We start from the raw sequence: 18917 nt of genomic DNA, 5'->3' as shown, positions 1-18917 counted from the left end.
TGTGAGGCCAGTGCGCGTGCGCCGCGGCTGTTCCCTAACTTCGAAATCCCGTCGCCGAATCTCGCGCGAGGTACATTTTTCCCTCCTGTGACGACTACGGGCCTTTGACGCACTACGGTGACAAGCGGAGGGCGGGGACTTTCGGAAGGGAATTTTGGAAGATTCTCTGAGGTTCGGGAACATGATTCCCTGAAATCCCTGGAAGGCGCCCTCAGATGATTGTTGGCACAACGGCTTGCCTGACGCTTTTGCCTGGGTTTTTGAGCGGTGCGACACTGGGACCGTGCCCTTTGGGGGGGGCGGGGCGGGGGACTTCGGTTTGGATTTTACACTTTTTTTTAAAAAATGTCAGCTCTCCGAGGCGCCTTTTCTTCAGAGGCTAGCTTGAAAACCTCTACATCGTGCGTCATTAGCCTTGTATTTTATTGTGAAAACATAGGAAAAATGTAATACTTTGCAAAGAAAATCATCCACAGCGCCACTTCTCAGCTCAGCCACTTGTATCATCCATATGCCATTCCAATTGCTGACAGATACAGACACCATGTTTACACAGTTCTGATCGCAATTGCAAATAATTCTGTATGTCATGTATGAATTTAAAACGTGCAAAATATTACAAAATACAAAAAGAGCTCAAAGAAGAGGGTTAAAAGCTGCACAGCAGCAAGTGGTTAATCACTCCGTCGTCAAACGTTATCACTCCACCTGCGGATCTGCTCCAGGCAGTTTCCTCGGTACCGGTCTGCCGGCAACAACGTGCGATGTTCAAGTAATCAACAAATGTCTCTCAGCGGGAATTTACACAGCACCTACTGTAAGCTCAATATAGTAGAAATACAAAGGAAAAAGAAACAGGGTTTTCTCTGTTGTCCTAGAACTGATTACGATCTTGGTGGGGGAAAACAGTCCTCCATAAAACTCAGCGCCCCGCTGGCAGCGGGACCTTTGGATGAGGAGACTTTGACCCATTGCCCTCTTTACCTCTTTAAATGACATATTTTTTAATTTATTTTTTTAAAGATTTTATTTATTTATTTGACAGAAAGACAGCGAGAGAGGGATCACAAGCAGGGCGAGTGAGAGAGGGAGAAGCAGGCTTCCCGCTGCCAAGGAGGCTTCCCGCAGCTGAGCAGGCAACCTGCCGAGCCCGACCCTGGGATCATGACCTGAGCCGAAGGCAGCCGCTTAACGACTGAGCCACCCAGGTGCCCCTAAATGACATGTTTTTTAAATGACATGTTTCTCATTATATGACACATCTTCTGTATAGGGGTATATTGGACTAAGAAGAGCAGAAGATAACAGTGGTTTTCACACTGTTGCATAATGATTTATTTCCATGTCTGTCCCATTACATGGAGTGTGCTTTGTCTTTGACTCAAGGGTAAGCATTCATGTTTATTGAAGTAATGGTCTTCAAACTATCAAATCAGAGAACTCGATACTAGGAAGGAAGCTTAGAGATCATACATTCAAGTCATCCTTGTATGAGTGAGAAAAATAAGGCCAGAGAGGTGAATTGACTTGCTGAAGGCTGTAGAGACTGTTCTGGCAAAGCTGAGATCAGAATCTCTGTCACCTGACTCCTTATCCAGTGTTCCCCCAGTCATTTGCCATTGCATTGCCCTGGGTTTTGTTTTGTTTTGTTTTTTCCTTGTTCTTCACAGCCAACTTCTGTACCAACTTCTGAAATTTATTTTTTAAAGTTTATTCCCACTGCCCCAAGAATGTCAGTTCCATGAGAATAAGGAACTCTCATTCATCTTGCTTTTAGCACCTAGACCTGGCTCCGGTAGACACTCCAGAGATATTTGTTGAATTAAATGAATCATTGAATGAATGAATGAATGAATGAATGAATGAATGAATGAAGGCTCTTCCCAATGTCCCAACCTTGTGAAATTCATTTTCATGGAGTCTACATTTTCAGCTGATTTGTTATTTCACAGCTGGATTAATTTCAGCCTAAACTGCCAACTTTGATCAAAATCAGCATTGTATTCAATACACATCATGCCTAGAAAAAGATTTGAAAAAACAAAAACTACTTCCTCTCGGCGTGGATTAAAACTTCTCCATCATATAGCAACAAATAATTGCAATCTGAGTTTTGAACTTGGACTACAAAATGAAAGGCAGTGAAACTGATATTAGGGGGCACCTGGGTGGCTCAGTCATTGGGCATCTGCCTTTGGCTCAGGTCATGATCCCAGGGTCCTGGGATCGGGCCCCCCTGCATCGGGCTCCCTGCTCCGCGGGAAGCCTGCTTCTCCCTCTCCCACTGCCCCTGCTTGTGTTCCCTCTCTTGTATTCCCTCTGTGTGTCAAATAAATAAAATAAAATCTTAAAAAAAAAAACCCTGAAATTAGAGGCCATTTGCCCTGGGACAGCCATAAGTGGATTCCATTTGTAATTCCCACTGTGGAAAAAAACCCAGCTCCATCCTCTAGAAAACAACAAAATTTGCATGGTTCTCCATGATCTTCTTTCCCTGGTAATCCTTCTGATCAAAAAATCCTTCAGCCAACCTATCTGCAGCCCATCCCCTTCTCACAAGCCACAGCTATTTTCTCAGTGAGCAGGAGCTGAGACCTCTAAGCAGAAATAAATTGTCTGCGTAATGGTTGAAGAGAAGTGTAGGAAGGAGTGATGATACAGGCAGCCATCACAATCCTAAAATGATCCAGAACCTTCCTGTCATCATCCATCCTCCTCTCCTCCATCATCTTCCTCTGCTCTCACACAGGCTCTTACCACCATCTTTACACTGCACACAGGGACAGCTCTGAGCTTCCCTCCCTGTCCTTTCCTATGGAGGAGTCAGTGAGTGTTTAAGGGAGGGAGACCCAAAGCCTGGCCCCAACCCCCATAAGCTACCCCCAAAATTAGCTCACTGAAAGTTCTTTTTTTTTTTTAAGATTTTATTTATTTATTTGAGAGAGAGAGAATGAGAGATAGAGAGCACGAGAGGGAAGACGGTCAGAGGGAGAAGCAGACTCCCTGCTGAGCAGGGAGCCCGATGCGGGACTCGATCCCGGGACTCCAGGATCATGACCTGAGCCGAAGGCAGTTGCCCAACCAACTGAGCCACCCAGGCGCCCTCACTGAAAGTTCTTGACCAGAGTAGTCTGCTTACAATATCCTCTTGAGGAATGTTTCCTAGTGGATTAGAAGCAATAGGTAGGAGCTCCCACTGGCCAAATCTTGGTAATTTGAGCATCAAAATCATTAAGGACAGCAATGACAGGGGCGCCTGGGTGGCTCAGTCATTAAGCGTCTGCCTTCGGCTCAGGTCATGATCCCAGGGTCCTGGGATGGAAACCCGCATCTGGCTCCCCGCTCGGCGGGAAGCCTGCTTCTCCCTCTCCCACTCCCCCTGCTTGTGTTCCCTCTCTCGCTGTGTCTGTCTCTGTCAAATAAACACATAAGAAAATCTTAAAAAAAAAAAAAAAGGACAGCAATGACATAAGCCCTAAGTCCACAGTGCTACTAAGTAGCTAAAGAAGTAGTGTGGGAGGAGGGAGGGCCTTGGCTTACAATAGGATACTGTGTGCTGACTGGTAAACGTGAAGGGAGTGCTGGAGTTGGGAATTCATCATTTTATAGATTGGCTCAGGCAAGAATTATCAATAGATGCTAAATCTAGGGGAAAACTTTTTATGAGGAGTGGGATATCTGCATGGATTTCTAGTTTCTCCCCCTCCCCAGATTATTAGTAGCAAAGAAGGAAAAAAACGCAGTAATTATATAGTTGAGAAATTGGGCGACACCTTGACCCCAAATGAGAACAATCTAGTTTTTTAAAAGATTTTTATTTTTATTTCTTTATTTGACAGAGAGAGACACAGCGAGAGAGGGAACACAAGCAGGGGGAGTGGCAGAGGGAGAAGCAGGCTTCCCGCCGAGCAGGGAGCCCGATGCGGGGCTCGATCCCAGGACCCCGGGACCAGGACCTGAGCCGAAGGCAGACACTTAACGACTGAGCCACCCAGGCGCCCCGAGAACAATCTATTTTTTAAATAGGATTTTAAAAATTATCAATGTCATGGGGTGCCTGGGTGGCTCAGTCGCTTAAGCGTCCAACTCTGGATTTCCCCTCAGGTCATGATCTCAGGGTTGTAAGATCAAGCCCCATGTTGGGCTCCACGTTGGGCGGGGAGCCTGCTTAAGATTCTCTCTCTCTCTCTCCACCTGCCCTTCCCCCCCCCTGAAAAATATATATGTCAAAAAAGACAAAGAAAGATTCTATATAAAAGGAGAATAAAGACGACACAATGGGTGATTCTAGACCAAATCCTATATGGCAAGAAAAAAAATGTCATAAAGCATGTTTTTCAATAAAGGTGTTGTAAAAATGTTAAATTTACTGAAGTTGATAACTGTGGTTATCTAAGAGAATACCCTTATTATTAGGAAATGCCCACTGGACTATTTAGGGGTAAAGAGCCATGATACATGTAAATTACCTTCAAATGGTTCAGAAAAAAATATGTATAGTTTATCTATAGCTCTATATATGTATAGAGAGAGCACACAATGATAAAGTAAGTGGGGCAAAATGTTTTCAACTGGTGAATCTGAGTCAAGAGTATGTGGATATACTTTATAGTATTCTCGTAAATTAATTCCAAAATTAAATGTTTTGAAAAGCGCAATAGCTCCCTACATTGAGGAAGAATCTCAATCTCGATACCTCTTAATTACTTTTTGTTGTGTGGCCAGCTCTTTACAGGGCTCTCTGAAGGGCTATAAATGATGTTCTTACCCTTTGGAAGCTTGACATCTCTTGAGGAGGGAAGTCTCTCAAATAAGAGGCAGAAAAGATTACAAAAGTTCAGCTAAGAAGTTTGAAAATGGAGAAGAGATCAGGATACGTGGATGGGATCAAGCAAGACTTCAAGGAGAAGGTGGGGGCTGAGCCTCAATAGCAGGATTTAAGTCAGTAGAGGATATTTCAGACAAAGTCAACAAATAGTTTGTGTAACTCCAGGAGAGGCTTGTGCAGACTGGGTGAGCTGGGATGAAGACTGGGTAGTAGGAAGGATTGGAACATTGGGTTGAGTAGATAAGATGCAGCCAGTCTATAAGTTCCTCAAGAGCAGTGTCTACCTAGATCTCGTGCAACAATATCCCCCATAGCATAAGGCACAGGGCCAAACCCACGGGAGGAGTTCAATATAACCTTATTATTGGATTGAGGACAAGTAATTTAAGCCCCAAACCAAGATAAGGAGTTTGGCCCCAAGTCTATACATAACAGATAGATGTATAATTTTTTTATAGGTATTGAGCCAAGGGCAGGTACCTTCTAAAGCCCAAGCCAAACGAGCTAAGAGGTAGTGCAGGGTCTGGATAGACACCCAGGTTAAGGTAGCACCTGGTGGCAAAACCACTGTGAGGTACTACTGTCTGATGCACAACTCTTTCCAGGGGGACCCGCATTTTAAAAGAAGGGCTTTGCAAGAAAGCTGTGCTTTTAGCAAAGGGATGAATCTCCCCAAGTCGGGGCATTTCAGATAGGAGAGGATACTGCTTAACCTCAGTGCTTCCAGCTGGGGTCCTGGCTGCTAGGCTCTTTTGAGGGTTTTAGAGGCCTGGTTCTCTCCCTAGAAGCAGTTGGCATTGTCACCTGCTCAACAATGCCCCAGGAGCAGGCCCTCATTGCCGCAACAGGCCCCTGCCCCCGCGCCCATGCTCTAGCAGAACTGTATGCAAATTTCCCCCCACTAACTTGCATGAAGTCTTCAGCCATTTGTCTTCATTTCTGATTTCTTTTTTTTAAAGATTTTATTTATTTGAGAGAGAGAGAGAACACAAGCAGGGAGAGTAGGAGAGGGAGAAGCAGGCTCCCCATTGAGCAGGGAGCCCGATGCAGGGACTCCATCCCAGGGCCCTGGGATCATGACCTGAGCCGAAGGCAGACGCTTAACCGACTGAGCCACTCAGGCGCCCCTATTTCTAATTTCTTTTAACTGGACAGTTTCTTCTAACACCTTTAGGTTCAGTGATACACCAACCAGCACTAAAATGCGTTAGAAGTGGGGTCAGCAAACTATGGCTCACAGGCCAAATCTGCTCTCCCTGTCTGCATTTGTTTTTTTTTTAAGATTTTATTTATTTATTTTTCTTTTTTTTAATTAATTAATTAATTTTTTGATGTAGTGTTCCATGATTCATTGTTTGCGTATAACACCTAGTGCTCCATGCAGTACGTGCCCTCTTTAATACCCATCACCAGGCTAACCCATCCCCCCACCCCCCTCCCCTCTAGAACCCTCAGTTTGTTTCTCAGAGTCCATAGTCTCTCATGGTTTGTCTCCCCCTCTGGTTTCACCCCTTCATTTTTCCCTTCCTACTCTCTTTTTTTTTTTTTTTAACATATAACGTATTATTTGTTTCAGAGGTACAGGTCTGTGATTCATCAGTCTTACACAATTCACAGCGCTCACCATAGCACATACCCTCCCCAGTGTCCATCACCCAGCCACCCTATCCCTCCCATCCCCCCACCACTCCAGCAACCCTCAGTTTGTTTCCTGAGATTAAGATTTTATTTATTTATTTGACAGAGAGAAACAGAGATCATGACCTGAGCTGAAGGCAGACGCTTAACAACTGAGCCACCCAGGCACCACCCCCCCACCTGCATTTGTAAGGCCCTCATGCTAAGAACACTTTTTTTTTTACATTTCCTGATGGTTGAAAAAAATTCAAAAGAATAATAATTTAGGACATCGGAAAATGAAATTCACGTGTGAATTTCAAATTTCAGTATCTATAAATAAAGTTTTATTGGCACACAGCCATGCTCATCCTTTCATATAGGATCTATGGCTGCTTCTGTGCTAGAGTGAACAGTTGCAGAGGCCCCATTGCCTGCGAAGCCTAAAATAACTTACCATCTGGTCCTTTGGAGAAAACGTTTGCTGACCCCTGGCCTACAACAATGGTTGTCAGTATGGGACGATTTTGCCCTCCAGGAGGCATTTGGCAATGTCTGGAGACGTTTTTGGTTAGCACAACTTGGGGGAAGGGAGGGTGCTAAACACACTACAAAGCCTTTTTGTAGGCTAGGACAGCCCCTAGGACAGCCCCTACGACAAAGAATTCTCTGGCCTCAAATGCCAGGAGTGCTGAGGTTAAGAAACCCTGGATTAGAGAAGCCTAAGAAGCCCTTTACTTCGAGTAAAGGGAAAACTCCATCCTTAATAAGGGATGTGGTTTATTGAACAACCAGGTGGTTAATTTACATTAGCTCACGTAGCTTTCACAATAACCCTGCAAGGCAATTACTTCTATTCTCCTTTTACAGACAAGTTTTTTTTTTTTTTTTAAGATTTTATTTATTTATTCATGAGAGACACAGAGAGAGAGAGAGGCAGAGGCAGAGGGAGAAGCAGGCTTCCCGCGGAGCAGGGAGCCCGATGCGGGACTCGATCCCAGGACGCTGGGATCATGACCTAAGCCGAAGGCAGAGGCTTAACCGACTGAGCCACCCAGGCGTCCCTACAGACACGTTTTTAACCCAACTTGCCCCAGAGCACACACGGATAGCAAGTGCGTCGGGTTCCAGCGCCTGTATTTTTCCACCGCCGCTGCTCAGTGACGTCACAAGCGAGAGTTTTTCTCTCTCTCTCTGCTGCCCTCTAGTGTGTGAGCTGCACAAACGCAGGACGGTGTCGTTTCCTCCGGTACGGAGAGGATAGGTTCGCTTCTCCGGTCTCCGGGTCTCCAGCCTCTGGCCCACCGGGAAATGAAACCGGGGAAAGAAAACCCTACCTCGACCGCAACCGGAATTGTAGAAAGGTGACCCTCTCCCCTCTTGCCCACTTTAATGCTGGGGGCAACAGGAGGAGGCTTCCCTCCCCGGTAGACCCAGGACATAAAGTCCTACTTGCTATCTATAGAATGCTTTTGGAGTCATAAAGCATGGTCATATTCATGAATTTCCAGAAGGCTTGCAGTGCAGAGTTCTCTTCCTTCAGGAATTAAAACTCACCAGAATCTTGTTCTGGAGAATCTGGCACTCCGCTTCCTCCACCTTTTATCCTAGATGGTAATCAGCTCGATGCATCAGTTAAATCCATGCTAATGAAGGAAAAGTAGAGGACTTCCTGCCCACCCCCACCCCGACCCTTAGGAATTGGAGGCCCAAATGGGGAGAAGGGGGCACAGCAGCCCACCTATGAAGATTGTATATGGGCTTGCCTCCCCCGAGCTGCTAGCAGTCACCCACTTGGAAGGCAGCTACCCCCCTCCTAGGGCAAACCATGGTGGAACGCATCACCTAACGATTTAAGATCAGATCACACAGCCATTGAGCATTTCTTTGAATTTTATTGAAAATTGACATGGACATTAGAAAGGTATCGAGCTAAACAGTGCTGGTTTTGGGATGTTTCTCCTGGCGAATGAAAGCCCCAGAGGGGTGGTGACTGGTCACACTTTTGAGCAGAAAGAACAAAGGAGAAGAAAGGACAAACACACAGAGATTCTGGAAAACATGCAAAGAGGCTCTCTCTGGAGACGCCAGACAGCGGAATGGCAATTGTAGGGATATACAGGAATGAGCACGCTCACATGGTATTTTGATGCGAGTTAAGCCAATGAATTCAAGGCAGATTTATCAACATGAAAGCTCTCCTTGCAGATCCCAGGTTGAGCAGAAACCTCTCTCAAAACCCCAACTGGCCCTGGAGGGTTGAATGGAGTAATTTTGCTCTTCCTAAGCTTAAACCCCCTCCTGTCTCTCATTTCTCCACCTGAGTGTGAGTGGATCCATTTTCCCCCCTTGCTGGGGGTGGGGCGGGGAGGAGGGTTCTGCAGAAGGCCTGTGAATGCTGCAGAGAGGACTGTCCCTTGACTTACTCTTCCATATTCAGAAATGTTTAATAGTGGCCGTCGACAGTCAACCCAATGGACCGGAGAATTGGTGTTTAAAAAGGAAAGCCGGGAAACTTGCAAACAGCACTTCCACACCCACAGCTGAGGTCTCCTGCCCCACTTACACTTGGGTGAGTCGTCCTGCAGTTGTCTCTCTGAGGTTACATTTGGTCCATTCTCCAGGTTCTTTTCCTGCCTTGGTTAGATTAGGACAAGACATTTCCATTTAAAATACCATGTAAGCCAGGAGAGAGCTTCTTGCCTGGACAAAGGGACATGTGAACACGTGTGGAGCGTGTGGTGTGTGTTATGTGCACAGTTTGAGGGGAGAAGGGGATTGGTTGGTTTCTGGTTTGAGACAATATAATGGCAGTCTTCTCCTTTAGACTTAGTGCAGCTGCTGAAGACAAGATTAAAAAAAGCTGGAGAGGGAGAGAGAAAGAGAAAGAAAACATGGAATTAGCCAAAGAAAAAGGACATTCAAAGTAAGACAAGGCAAGGGGAGTGGGCAGCGGGAGGCAGCACAAATTACACTTGGAGAAGACAGGTTAGGAAGGGGTCACCGATAGACCGCAACCACCGGGAAATCTGCTGAGAAGATTTTAAGAACACCACACACCGGTTTGAAGCTTCTTGTTTTAATAAAAAAACAAAAACAAAAACAGAAAAAACCAGCCACATGTGAATGCCAAATGATCAAAACCCAAACCCAAACCAAAAGTGATCTGCACCGCAGCGAGGAAAAGCAAACTTCTTGGCTTAAAAGAAATGGGGTGTGTGTGTGTGTGTGTGTGTGTGTGTGTGTGTGTGTGTGATCACATGTGGGGATTTTTCAAGAAAGCCATTCCATCCCAGTCTGGGAAAATAAAAGCGCAGACCATTTCTAATGACTGGATTTGTTTCACCAGAAGGTAACAGAGTACTTAGGGTTATTTAAAAAAAACAATAGTAACAATTGTATTAATTACAAAGCCTCTTCACTGAAGGGAAAAAAAATCTGTCTGCAGTGAGAAAAGCTATCCAGTAAAATAACTATTTTAATCCTTTTTGCTAACTTTCCAAAGGCCTTCTGTTCCCTCGCAGGTTAGATTTTTTTTTTGTTTGTTTACCAAACTTCCTTGATGACAAGGATCTTGTAAGGCACCTGTTCAACACTCGTGTGCCTGGGCCCCAGTCCAGACTTCCAGGAAAGCTGACCGGCCAACAGGCACTGTCAGCAGAAACACTCAGCTCGGGAGCTGGCCTGGAGTCCTCTGCTTTGCCTGCCCCTACCCACTCCACCCTCAGGTAGTTTTCTGTGGGGGCAGGGGGAACCCTCAAAGGCCCTGTAATAATGCTAACTGTTCGTTTTCTCTGGACATCAAAAGACCTTGGTCTCCAGCAACATAGAGGAGCAGGTTGAATCCATTTGTGACAGGGAGCCGGGGTCAGGAGACATTGAATTTCGCCTGGCTTCTGCTGCAAAACAGCCCTGGGACAGCAGTGCCAGTCCCTCGACTTCTCCGGGTCTCCACTTCCTTTGGGTCGTATCTGGTAGACGGACCAAAATTCCTCCCTGGCCCCGACATTCCCGCCTAGTCCTGGAAGTTCTCCCCAGGGCTGGCTGGCGGTCTACTACTTTTTGAAGTTTTCAGAGCTCCTCAGGCCTCAAGTAGTTAATGTATAAACAAATGCAAATGAGAGCCCCCCCCATTTGTGAGGCAAATGATAACCCCGGGGGAAATGGTGACCAGCTGGTTGTTTCAGTCTGAGATTCTTGGGAAAGAGTCGTAAAACTGGACACCGAGACATCAAAGCTGCAAATGAGATGCCTTTCCCAAGGAGACTCGACAGCCCTAATTTAGGATCTCTCTGAGCTCCTGGCGGAGTATCCAGTTTTTGTTTGTTTTGCTTTGAACCTCCAAGCATGGGGTCTCCTAAAACGCTGCCCTATGAGACTTGGATTTTTCTCAAGAAACTAGTGTATACTTCATACTTGCCTCTGGTCAATAACCAGTGACTCAGCCAACAGCACACATCAAAACTGTGCTCTTGCTCTGCCGACAAGAACATAGAAAGTGTGTGTGTAGGTTCGCTTCTTGTTTCTTCTACTTTTCGCTTCCTATTATTTATGATCTTGTAGGGAAGAGAGGAAAGCTCCTCCCCATTCTCAACACCTCAAAAAGCCCTGAAAATTTGGCATAGCCTGGTTTAACTGTGTGTTTGGGGGAAAAATATAACTGATCAAAAAAAAAAAAACCTCAAAAAAAAAAAAAGTAAAGAAGAAGAATCTCATGATCAGTGCCAGGGGACTCTGGAGGCAGAACTCAGAAGAAGAGGTGGGACTCAAAGTGGAAGTACATGGCAGGGGCGGGGGTGGGGGCTGCTGCCTGGTGCCCCCCCAACAAAGGAAAGCTGTCAGTTAAAATAGGAACCTTGGCTTAAAAGGCTAAATGGAGTCCAGTCCAGCTGTAGCGGGGAATACTATTCAGTACACAGCCATGGATTACTGCAAAGGAAGGGCAGAGAAACGGCGCGTTAGCCACAGATCATTGCCACGTGACCTTCAGCTCTCTCTCTCTCTCTCTCTCTCTCTCTCTCTCTCTCTCCCTGGCCGAACACCAAAGGCCGCTGTACCTGGTGACCCTGACAGTGGAGGGCTCTGTACTTCAAAGGGGTTCCCAAAGCCAGTATCAGATGGGCCCGTTATAAAAACTGGGGCTGGAATATGTTTTAAATATCACACTGTTAGACTGGAGATAAAGTCAGGGGCCTTCCGAGACACAACACCTCTTCTCTCCTCCCCAGCTGATGGTCTCACCTCTTCTTATGGGGGGACACATGCAAAGTACAGATTAAAACTCATGCCCTGCACCAAATAAACGGACTGGAAGACTCATCAGAGCAAAGCTGAAAACATTGCTTCTTTGGCCACGCAGTTTGGCAGTTTCCAGCATGAACCTGCGACTGAGCCTGCCTGAGTGGGATGGTGTGGAGCCCTAAGGGAGATTACAGAGATACTGAGACACCTCAGAAGAATTCCAGAAGTCTATCATTGAAGACACTAGGCTGGTAATAACATTCAGGTTTATTCTCCCTTCTGCATTTGTGGGGTACCCAGAATTATAGAGAGCAGAAATTTATGCTATTTTCTTCAGCAGTCATGTTTTCTGGAAAGGGCTTGATGTCAATAAACTCGTTCTGGATTTTTAACACAACCTGAGTGCACTTACTTGGAGCCACTCAAAACAGGAAAGGGCTGGGCTGAGAGGCCAGAAGAAAAAGGCACCAGAGGATCTCCTTTTGGAGCCCTCCCAGAAGGGGCCATGGCTGCTGTTGGGGGTTGGGGGGGGGCCAGGGAAGCCCAGTGCATGGGGACTAACCGGGACTAACTGGCATTTACCCAGGCATGGTGGAGGCGAATACTTCAGGGAAACAAGCAGCAGTCAGAATTGGACAGGGAAGCTGGTGGTGGAGAATAGCAGACGAGAGTGGCGGGCGGGGGTGGGTCGGGGGAATGACTGGGATGCAGGAGGCATCGCCATTTCCGAGCCACGTGACTGCTGGCTTCTTGACCAGAGGCCAGACACCATCCTCAGACTCCCAGGCTTCTATAAACTTTGGCAGGAAGAGAGGGGAGGGCATGGGTTGTGTGTCCCCTCAGGCGTGTTAAGGGGGAATTAGAGAAGGGGAGGCCCAGCTCTGTTGCGCAGGAAAAGGGTGTCTACAGGAAGCCCAAACTGAAAATGAAAAGAGAAGTTGGGTTAATGAATGGATGGATTAATGTATAACAACAACAACGACAAAAAGGTTAGAAGAAAATTGTCATGATGACTCGTGGATAAATTAGAATATAGCTATGTTAGAATAAGGTCTTACTGCATTGGCTCCTGGGAACATGCTTTCTCTCTCACGCACCCCCACACCCCTCTGAGTGGCAGGAGCGTGGCATTAGCTAAGCAAAATAATTATCAACAGCCACAAGAATACTTTCTCTCTTTCTAATGACTAGGCCCTAACGCCCCCCTGCCACCCAGACACCGTACGGGAGTCCGGTCAGCAAATCTCCAGGGGGCCTCAGGCCGCTGGGTAGAGCGCCAGGCTCTCCGCCATGGACTGCCTTGTCCCATAGGGAAAGCAGAGGAGGTGGAGGTTTCTCCTCAGGTCGACTTGAGCAGCCCCAGTCAGCTAACTGGTACCCTGGGGCAAGATTGTTTCAGAAGTATCTGGAGATGGTTGAGGGGTCTGCAGTAGGATCCAGACCACGGTTACCTGAAAACCTGAACTACGGCTATCTATTATGGGTATACATTTATCTCACTAAATCAAGGCTGTTATTAGACGTCTGGGAGGGCTGTTACAAGCACATGCATATGGGAGTGTGTTTGTACAGTCCCGTCCTCAGAGCGAATACATCCACACAGCTCTCCACACACGCACCTCTACTCTCTCTCTCTCTCTCATAGCCATTTATGTCAGGAATTGGGAGTTCTGCATTCCTTTTCCAGCTCTGCCACTAACTCACTGTGTGAGCCTTGGTAAGTCTCTGAAATCCCCCACTCCTCCATCCGCTCATCTGGCAAACTGAAGATTATTCCTTTCTTCTCTACCTCACAGGATTGTTGTAAGGTGAAAATAATATGTCGTCTGGAGAAACGCGTTAAAAATATTGGAAAGTATTAAAATGCCACACGAACGCTCACCCCTTATTCTAGTCTTTGTCTACTTCCCAGGGGAAGAGAGACCTAAACAACATGGCGACGGCCTATGTTCTGGGCTGCGTGGGAAGGCGGACACATTTTGATACGTGTATCCCTGTCCGCATACTGTGCACACACACACACCCCCCGCCACAGGCCAAGGGGCCAGTAACCATTGAGATACAGTACTGGCAACTGCTAGGGGTCCCAGAGGAATTTCTCTTAAACAATTGCAGAGAGTGGCCCCTAGCGCCTCCAGCAATTTCAAAACCAGTGAGGAAGAGCGAGCCTCCCTCTGCCCGCACTCCAGTTCGTGAGGGGTGGCCTTTGTGATCTGCCCTTGGAATGAGGGCTTTGGGAAGGGGACAGGCTGCCTTTGTGGCTTTCAGATCCCCTGGAGCCAAGGCCTCCCTCCCTTATTTGGTTTGGAACCGCTCTTGTGGTCTGCTGGGGAGAAGCCTGCCAGGAAAAGCCAATCTACTCGGGGTTGGGGTGGGCTGTTCCCACTGGTTGCCAATTGCTTCTCACTTGTACAGCATGGCTTTAATTATAGTTTTGCCAGAAATCATTTTCGTAATGGCTACTAACAATGATTTACTCAGGGAAACCTGAACCAGATTGTGTCAGGCCGTGTGCACTAACCGGAGTCAACTGAAATCGAACCCACCAGGATTCATCTTTCCTGCGGTCCTCATTGAAAACGGGGGAACAAATGAACGGAGCCCCTAAAGGCGTCGGACGCTCTGCTAAAGGCACGAGAGCCATGGTGGTGGACAGACGCTCTAGGAGTTCAAGGTCTTCCCAAGTAGAGATCTGCAGTTTAATTCCTGTCAACTAACAGGGGCTCCAAGACTTGCCTTTAAGTGAAACAATCAATTGTTGCATTGTTCTTTTAGGGTTGTTTCCTTTGGCCCAATTTCAGGGGCCTTACGTTTCAGAAGCCTCTGTGGACTTCCTCTTGGAGATTTGCTGGAAAGTAGGCTGTTTTGCCGGCTGCCCGAAGTCCCCAGAACAACAGCTGCAGCAATCAGTTTGGCGACTATCAGCAGGCTCTCCATTTAAATCATAAACTACAGTGGTGAATGGGGAGAAGCCTTCTCTATATTGTATATTCCCTGATCCAAACAAAGCAAATGTAAAAGGCATTTATGAGACACCCCGGGTATTCGGAACATTGACGAGAGATGTGATGTTAACGAATTGTTCATTTTGTAGGTGTGGTAATGGTGGTGTTGTGGTTACGGGTTTTTTAAGAGTCATTTATCTCTTAGGGATACCTGCCACAGTATTTACAGATGAAATGATACGGCTTTTGCTTTACAATAATCCAGCAGGTTTGGGATAACAGATGAGATGGCATTGGCCATATGTTGAGAGTTGTCTGGGGGCTGGGTTTTGGGCACATGGGGCTGCATTATACTCTTCTTCTCTCTTGTTCCTGTTTGGAAGTTTCTATGGTAAAGTTTAAAAAACAGCAATAAGCTTAATTATGTGAAACATACTTATGTCCCCTCCCTACTCACTGAGTCTAGAAGAATAGGTAGAAGGGGCTTAATCATTGCTATAAACAACCTATAAACTACATGATGCCAAGGACTGCATTATTCACTCCATAGACATAACAGCCCTCAGGAATCCATGCTACCAAAGGTCACCTGCTTACTTTCTTATCAAAGGTGTTCATGAAGCTGACCTTTATGGAATGAAATGTAAGGAAATCTCTATAATATTTGAAATCTCTTCATTTTCTTCCACTTTTATTGTAGTTTTTTTTTTCGGGGGGGGGGGCACACAGCCAAAGGAAATTTGAGAACTTGAACCCCTCAGATAAAAAACAGCCACCAGAGGGAAACAGAGAAGCAAGTTTCCGTTGACTTGGAACGTTCCCGAACCTGGGGGTCAACGCCAACTGTGACATTACAGGACACACTAGCGAGCCCAGTGATTTCCCTCATCATTACCCGTTAGTTAATTTTGAAAGCAATAATCAGGGCACTTTTGAGAAAAAAAGAACGGCCAAAGTGACACCTCAGCGACTGATCACAGGATCCACCTATGCTACTCAACTGTTCCAATGGCAAGTCTGAAAACACTCCACTTGTCACCACACAGGCAAACATTCCACATGTACACTTGAGACTGCAACAAACTGCTTCTTAACACTGTCATTTGCAAGAGCTAGGACAGTGAAGCAGCTTCTTTCGTGACTAGGTATGTGTGTTGGGTGGGGAGCAGGATTTGGGGAGATGTGTTCTAGAAGCCACCGCCAGTTCTATTTCGAGTTAATAAAGCTTACCAGGACCTGGGTCTCATGCAGCATGCAGCAAACAGCAGAGTTAACTGTAAAATAGTAAGAGCTGATGAAGATGGAGTGAGCTTGAGGAGAAATCCAATATTATGAGTTGACACAAACGATGAAGGGTAAGCGATCAAAGGAAATGAGGAAGAGTGGGGGCGGGGGAGGGGGAGGGCGGGCTGCTAGGGACCCCTGAAACACCGGTACTCTTTCTTAACCTCTGCAGAGACATGTCTCCCTACGTAGGGTCTTCTGCCTGGAGCGGGGCTGGGGGCGGGGGGGGGATCAGTCCATGTGAGACCACTAGGAGAGAGAGCCTGGTCTGGGAGGAACTTCCACTAAACATCCGAACAGGGGGTATTTATAGTTTAGTGTCAGTGGGGTCCAAACAAAGGAATCTCCTGGGGCGCCTGGGTGGCTCAGTCGTTAAGCATCTGCCTTCGGCTCGGGTCATGATCCCGGGGTCCTGGGATCGAGTCCCGCATCAGGCTCCCTGCTCGGCGGGAAGCCTGCTTCTCCCTCTCCCGCTCCCCCTGCTTGTGTTCCCTCTCTCGCTGTGTCTCTCTCTGTCAAATAAATACATAAAATCTTTAAAAATAATGTTAAAAAAACAACAACAAAGGAATCTCCTAATTCCTGCAAGCAGGCTGCGAGGCTGCCCCAGGGATTGAGTTAACAAATACCCCAGGCCAGGAAGGCAGCAGGTTAGAGCTAGAAAACAAATTTAGTTCTTTCTGATCTTAAAAACAAGAACCCGTTCCTGCTGGTGTGACTCACACACAACGCCAGGTCAGTTAATATACGGTGTGTCCAAAGAGGCTTTTTTTCCTGGCTGGTTAAACTTTATCCATCAGGTAACACCAAAACAAGTTCATTAGTCAGTGAATCTGACACAGAGTGTGGTGACTCAGTAACAAAAATCTCTGGGCTCATGGGTGAAAATGTTCAAATTACACTTCTGAATAATTGGATGGCGAAATCGAGTGCTTTCAGATAGTAACTAATTTTACTGTTGTACCGAAGTCACGGTCTTCTTCCTTTTTTTTTTTTTTTTTTTAGGATTTTATTTATTTATTTGACAGAGAGAGACAGCGAGAGAGAGGGAACACAAGCAGGAGGAGTGGGAGAGGGAGAAGCAGGCTTCCCGCCGAGCGGGGAGCCCGATGCGGGGCTTGATCCCAGGATCCCGGGATCATGACCCGAGCCGAAGGCAGACGCTTAACGACCGAGCCACCCAGGTGCCCCCGAAGTCACGGTCTTATCCCTAAGTGACCAGCCAGGCACGGAGGAAAGAAAGAGGCTCCCTCCTTCTGGCAGACAGCCCATAGTTGAGTCAGGAGCAAGTCGCTAAGAACAGAAGGCAAAGACCGTGGACACCTTTCGGATCCTCGGGCCCCTTTGGTAAGGACATGGCCCAGCATTCCCTGTGAGGGTTCCCGGTGTCACACTGCACAAGCAATAGGAGCACAGGGGACCCCTGGATAGGTCCCACTGGACAGCCTCTCCTCTCCTCTGACTCCGGGATGAGGAACGGGGAGCTCGGGCCAGCAAAGCCTGGAGTCGGCTCAGGGCTATGGGTCCGCACGTAAGCAGGAAGCCCGCGCTGTCCTGCCTTACCAAATACCAGGGCAGATGGACAGACTCTGCTTGAGGACGGGGCGCGTGGAGTCTACTAGCATCTGGGGGCTCCCCGCCAAGTTCTCGGCATCCCGGGCCAGGAACAATGAAGCAGCCAAGAGGCAGGGGTGGCACAGAGTGGGAGACCCGGACTGGGCCGCGGCCTTCAGTAAAAGCAGTTAAACTGCTGGCTGCAGCTAAGTGAGAATGGGGTTGGGGGGCTACAGGCATGGGGAGGTGAACATCTCAGACACAAGGATGAACAAGCGGGCCCGTAAGCCAGATCGGCGCCAACTTCTTGGGCGAGCAAGAGGGTGCCCAGAGGCTTCTGCGAGGGCGCACTCTCCCCCCTCCCCTCTACCTTTCCTTCTCCTTCACCTCTTTCTTACACCTCCGCAGATCTCATGGTTTCCTCCTTTCTTTCTCCCCTCCCACATTCCGTTCGCCTCTCTTCTGTCTCTCCCTCTCCTCCTACCCGAAGCTTGCAAGGCTTTCCCAAGCAGCCGAGCGGAGGGGCCGGGCTCCCGGGACCGCAACAGCACCCCCCCCCCTACTCTCAGTTCCCCAAACTCAGGGGACACAGAGACCAGTTGTAGGGACCCAAACACAAAACGCACCTGTCGGCCCCCAGAGCTCACCTCTGGCCCCCAGTCCCCCTAGTCTCCGGGCCCTGTGCTGAGGGGACGAGCAGGAGGAAAAAAGAGCCACAACCCCAGAGCCGCCCACCACTTACTTTTTCTTTTCTTTGTCCCTTTTCAGAGTCTGTGAGCCTCCAGCTTGGGAGCCCTGGGACTGGAGCAGCTCAGCCGCCGTCTTTCTCTGTTTGAAAGCATTCACTTCATCGTCCAGGGATTTCTTCTTATCCTCCAGCTTCTTCTTCTCGTCCTGGTGCAGTTTCTTCAGACGGTCAAACTTCTCGTGCAGCTGGCAGGGAAGCACAGGGGGTCTGAGGAGGGGCCCCCCCGGGGAGCTCCTCCCCGAGGAGCCAAGCCCAGGGCAGGTGAGGGCCGGCAGGACCCGGGCACCTGAGGAGACACGTCCGCCAAGGAATGCTGGGATGGCACCATGTTCGGAGCGGAGCCCTTTCCTGCCACTTCACCTCCACGTTTCTGCTCTTGAACGTGGTCAGGGAACTGTTATTAATGAAGGTGAATTAATCATTAGTATCAAGAACCATTTCTGTTATTGTTGGTATTTTATGAGGAAACAGAAGGGCAGAGAAGTGAAGGAATTTGCCCAAGGTTAATCCATGCTTCGGAGGATTATACAGTGAGATCACCCAATATGAGAGGGGGGCCCCTATCTTTCCTTACCCCCTCTGGTCAAGGAGGATCACCATGGGTTGCAGAGAAAACTTCAGCAGTGCCAAAGCTGGTCAAAGAAAATACTTGTCCTCAGACATGGAAAGAGATGAAAGGATTTTATAAAACGGACTGAGT

At 47.7% G+C, this 18917-nt stretch overlaps 1 protein-coding gene across 4 annotated transcripts in view; it reads right to left on the bottom strand.

The window, feature by feature from the left end:
• Window positions 1-8320: 8320 nt before the first annotated feature.
• Window positions 8321-18917, bottom strand: part of SEPTIN6 (septin 6) — a 65946-nt gene continuing 55349 nt past the window's right edge. For 3 of the 4 annotated variants that reach the window (XM_028087773.2, XM_028087775.2, XM_088028666.1), the window contains exons 9-10: window positions 18212-18402; window positions 8321-11374 (exon numbers count right to left, since the gene is read on the bottom strand). In XM_028087773.2, coding sequence (XP_027943574.1) covers window positions 11350-11374; window positions 18212-18402 — 216 coding nt within the window. In that variant the 3' untranslated portion in view covers window positions 8321-11349. Of the gene's footprint in view, window positions 11375-11935; window positions 12606-15861; window positions 15906-18211; window positions 18403-18917 lie in introns of those variants that run through there. The other variant, XM_028087774.2, reaches the window with a different exon arrangement.

The sequence above is a fragment of the Eumetopias jubatus genome, unplaced genomic scaffold, assembly GCF_037043125.1.
Source record: "Eumetopias jubatus isolate StellerSeaLion01/CBP00866 unplaced genomic scaffold, mEumJub1_p1.0 scaffold_11, whole genome shotgun sequence".
NCBI classification, from domain to species: Eukaryota; Metazoa; Chordata; class Mammalia; order Carnivora; family Otariidae; genus Eumetopias; species Eumetopias jubatus.
This window is presented reverse-complemented; position numbering and strand designations above follow the sequence as displayed.